Source organism: Bombyx mori, chromosome 22, assembly GCF_030269925.1.
Source record: "Bombyx mori chromosome 22, ASM3026992v2".
Lineage (NCBI taxonomy): Eukaryota > Metazoa > Arthropoda > Insecta > Lepidoptera > Bombycidae > Bombyx > Bombyx mori.
In genome coordinates this window covers 6474060-6477540 of record NC_085128.1, presented here as the reverse complement: position 1 = coordinate 6477540, position 3481 = coordinate 6474060, and the positions used below count along the sequence as shown (strand labels likewise).

General features: G+C 38.6%; 1 protein-coding gene across 3 annotated transcripts; it reads right to left on the bottom strand.

Annotated features, from left to right (window-relative positions):
• Positions 1-1180: 1180 nt before the first annotated feature.
• Positions 1181-3254, bottom strand: CPR90 (cuticular protein RR-2 motif 90). Of its 3 annotated transcripts, XM_062674817.1 has the most exons (5): positions 3228-3254; positions 2735-2870; positions 2351-2662; positions 2107-2273; positions 1181-2023 (listed from the first exon to the last, which is right to left on the bottom strand). In XM_062674817.1, the coding sequence occupies exons 2-5, from the start codon at positions 2744-2746 to the stop codon at positions 1288-1290; spliced, it is 1227 nt and encodes a 408-aa protein (XP_062530801.1). In that variant the 5' UTR covers positions 2747-2870; positions 3228-3254; the 3' UTR covers positions 1181-1287. The 3 variants fall into 3 exon arrangements, with proteins under 3 accessions (XP_062530801.1, XP_012550703.1, NP_001166672.1); XM_012695249.4 differs by lacking the exon at positions 3228-3254 and having other exon boundaries at positions 2735-2887; NM_001173201.1 differs by lacking the exon at positions 3228-3254 and having other exon boundaries at positions 1216-2023; positions 2191-2273; positions 2735-2774.
• Between the last annotated feature and the right edge of the window lie 227 nt (positions 3255-3481).

Here is a 3481-nt window from a genome sequence, read left to right as displayed (position 1 = left end):
TCCCTTGGTCGACGGGCCGATAGCCCGACTTGATGGCGCCGCGCTGCATCTTCCCACGTAGAGGCCAGGGAAATGCGGTCTACCATCACCCGGCTTCCTATTACGGCACGCCTGGGTCCTTCCTCGATCAAAGCGTGTGGCGCCCGAAGCTTTTAGGGGGCCGGTCACAGATGGTCCCGATACTTTGCTTGGCGGCGGCGGATTTCTGTGCAGTGAGGAGACCTTTGCCTCAATCGCCCCGCTGCTGCGTTGCCCCCTTCCGCGCGTTCGTGCACTCGCAGAAGTCGATAGATAGAGTATAAGTCACATTCGACGGACCTGAGCCATCGACCTCTATCTTGGATCATTCAAGCGTCGACAAGACACAGCTTATTAATTTGATGTTGTTTATTGACTAGGGAACAATAGCTGATCAAGATATTATGCCACTAGTATGCTTATCATTAAATGTACTTGGTTCGCTGCACTTCCAATCCACGGGTTGCGTTGATACTCATTGCTTCGGTAATTCGGCGGCCATCTCTCTTAGCGTATATAGTCTCGGTTCAATCTCAATCTATAGACAACATTACTGGCGGTTCCAGTTGAATTAGAGCTTTTCTTAAAAGGCTTTCATATATATTTCCCAAATATTTTCACAGATTCATGGGCGCATTGCATTAAGTTTAACGCTCAGTTTAAATAGCAATATTACCATAAATTTTAAAACGAACCCCAATCACTTAAATATAATTAAAAATCTATACTTTCCTTGGAAATCTCGATTATAATAACTTTTAAATGTTCTAAGATGGAATTTGAAACAATAACCACAACTTTTTTCCCTGGGAGATTACTAAAGAAACAAATGTACAATATACAAAAAACAAAGCTGCGTACAAAAAATGACAATAGAAATTTTACACTACTACGGCATTTACAAGAAAAACTGAAAAGCTTATTCTTAGGTCGAAATACTGTTTTAATGTATTGAAATAAAATAATGTCAGCTTCACTTTGTTTTTAAACTAGACCTAGCTTTGTACTACTGACATCATTGGAATGGTTCACATTTAAATTACAACTTATATTTATCTTGTTTCCATGTAGCCTACTAACACGAGGAGCAAAAATGTAGAATTAAAATGTAAAACGTAGAATTGCATATTTTATAAATCACTAAGGTTAAAAAATACACAGCTTAGTCTTGCGAATTTATTAAAACACAAGTCTTAAAAAACTTTTTTCATTAAGAATTCAACGACAATTCAAATATAAAGACTAGGATTTGGAAAGATTTTTTAATTTTTAGCACGGCTTGTTCAGTATTATGTACGTCAGAGGAGACTCAGATCTTTGGGGAGCAACTCCGGCCGCAGTATTAATCGCTGCATTAACACATTTAAGGATATCGTTGTATTGCGGTTGAGCATTGTGCTCTGCTTCATTTATTGAAATGTGTTCGTGCGTTTCTGTTTCGGTATGTTCATGGGTATGTTCTTCAGCGTCGTGCGGACTCGTTTCATGTTTCTCTTCTTCGTGTGAGGTTTCTTCTACATGTTCAATATGCGCCGGTGCGTCATGAAGAGCTTCATGCTTGGATGGCTCTACGTGATGTTCTTCTGCTGAGTGTTCTTCGCTTGATGATTCGTGGCTCTCAGTAGATAATTCTTTTAAGGGTTCACTGTGTTCTTCGTGAGGTGCTTCAGCAACGACTTCATGGTGGGCTTCCTCACTATGTTTTTCTTCGTGTGATTCTTCAGTTGATTCGGATTCAGAACTTTCTTTTTCTTCATGGTTGTTTTCGGTAGGTTTCTCTTCATGAGATTCTTCACTTGATGACTCAGAACTTTCTTCACTTTTCGTTTCATGATGCTCTTCTACGATTGGGGCATGATGACTCTCACTGTGTTCTGTTTTGGTTTCTACCTTTAATTGTTCATTTTTCACTTCATGGCACGGTGGGTCTGGATGCGATTTTTCGTGTTGCTCTATTTTCTTTTCTACGTTTACAGGCAAGAACTTTTTGACAACCGCGTTAAACCTGCGGGAGAAACATAATTTAGTTAGCATACTGTTTCCGTTTAATAACATTTTCAAATATTTAAGTGTCAATAAATTTATAACCCTGTCAGATCATCAGCTACGTATTTTACTTCTCGAATATAACCATCAGGTTGAATAAGGGAGTATCCTCCGCGAACCACTGACCCGTCACTCAGCTCGTGTTGTGTTTTATGATCACCTGTGTTCTCATCGTACACTAAATATGAATATTCGTAACCGGCAGCGTCCTGTAAAATAAGCGCGCACTTTACAAAAATCACGGGCAATAGTAAACTGACACATCGTTTTATGAAAAAGTACTTACCTCTTTATTTGTGACAACTACTGGAACACTGGACTTATACGTTACTACATTTGTAGTGGCCGGGGCTATTGATTGCCCCGGATATATACAGGGCGTTCCACATGGCGCGACTAGATTTGGTACTACTGATCCTACAGGGGCTGCAGATATTTGGGCTAGTTGTGATCCTGCTACGGCGATTGATGGAGCGCCATATTGTAAGTATTCAACTGGCACTACTTCTCGTCCGCCTTGTACGAATACTTTAGAGAATGAAGCACCAGTTACAACATTAATTGCGGAGACGCCTAAGATAAAAACAGCCACAAAAATCTGAAACAAAAATATTGTTATACAAATTATAACAATTTATTATTTAGTAAAAACCATGCAACAATGACTTACATTGACGATCATCTTTCCTGGTGATCGATGGAAGACAACTGATATTTTTCAGAATGTGGCACGCCTTATAAAAGGCGCTTTGTTGTGCCAAAATATGCTGTTCGGTAATACCGAAACAAACCATCAATGTCGCAGACTAGATGAATAGAAGAGGACAATTAAAATGTTAATGAAGATTTAAAACAGGCACCGTGTTCTCTTTCTTGTATTCAGAGCACGTGATACACAAAAGTAGGTAAAATAGCATGAAAATCGGTTTTGTTTTCTTTAGTCCAACCAGTGCGTAACTTTTGCAAAATTGTAGGGAGCTCTACATTTCTACATTTTGCGTACACAAATTTTCCAATTCTGTGAAATTTCTTATCCTGAAACTTCTATTTATTGCCAAAAGCTATAAATATTGATTACGTGACTACGGTGTGCACTGAACCAAGAAAGAAAAATGAGTAAGATACATAGATTTAGCTGCCGTAGTTTTGCTCTAAATATCCACCTTGAATGGAAGTAGAACTCGTTCTGTTGAAAACCTTTTGGTTGAAAGTATGTACTGCGGACTTTTCATGCAATGTTATGGAACTTGGTGATCATTAGACGTATTTACATAGTCTGGCCATAAATACTGCTACAGCAAAAATAGCATTAGATTTGAATTTGGAACCATATGCATATGGATTTTTTCTCATTAGTGTTCTACTCTTTGTTAAATGTTCTTGTGATTTTATATTACACACATGTATATTATTACTG

Excerpts from the sequence above, each read along its gene's own strand:
- CPR90 (XM_062674817.1), bottom strand. Across the intron at positions 2,274-2,350 it reads TAGTTGTCACAAATAAAGAG|GACGCTGCCGGTTACGAATA; the intron begins GTAAGTACTTTT and ends CTTATTTTACAG. Across the intron at positions 2,024-2,106 it reads GTAGCTGATGATCTGACAGG|GTTTAACGCGGTTGTCAAAA; the intron begins GTTATAAATTTA and ends TTTCTCCCGCAG.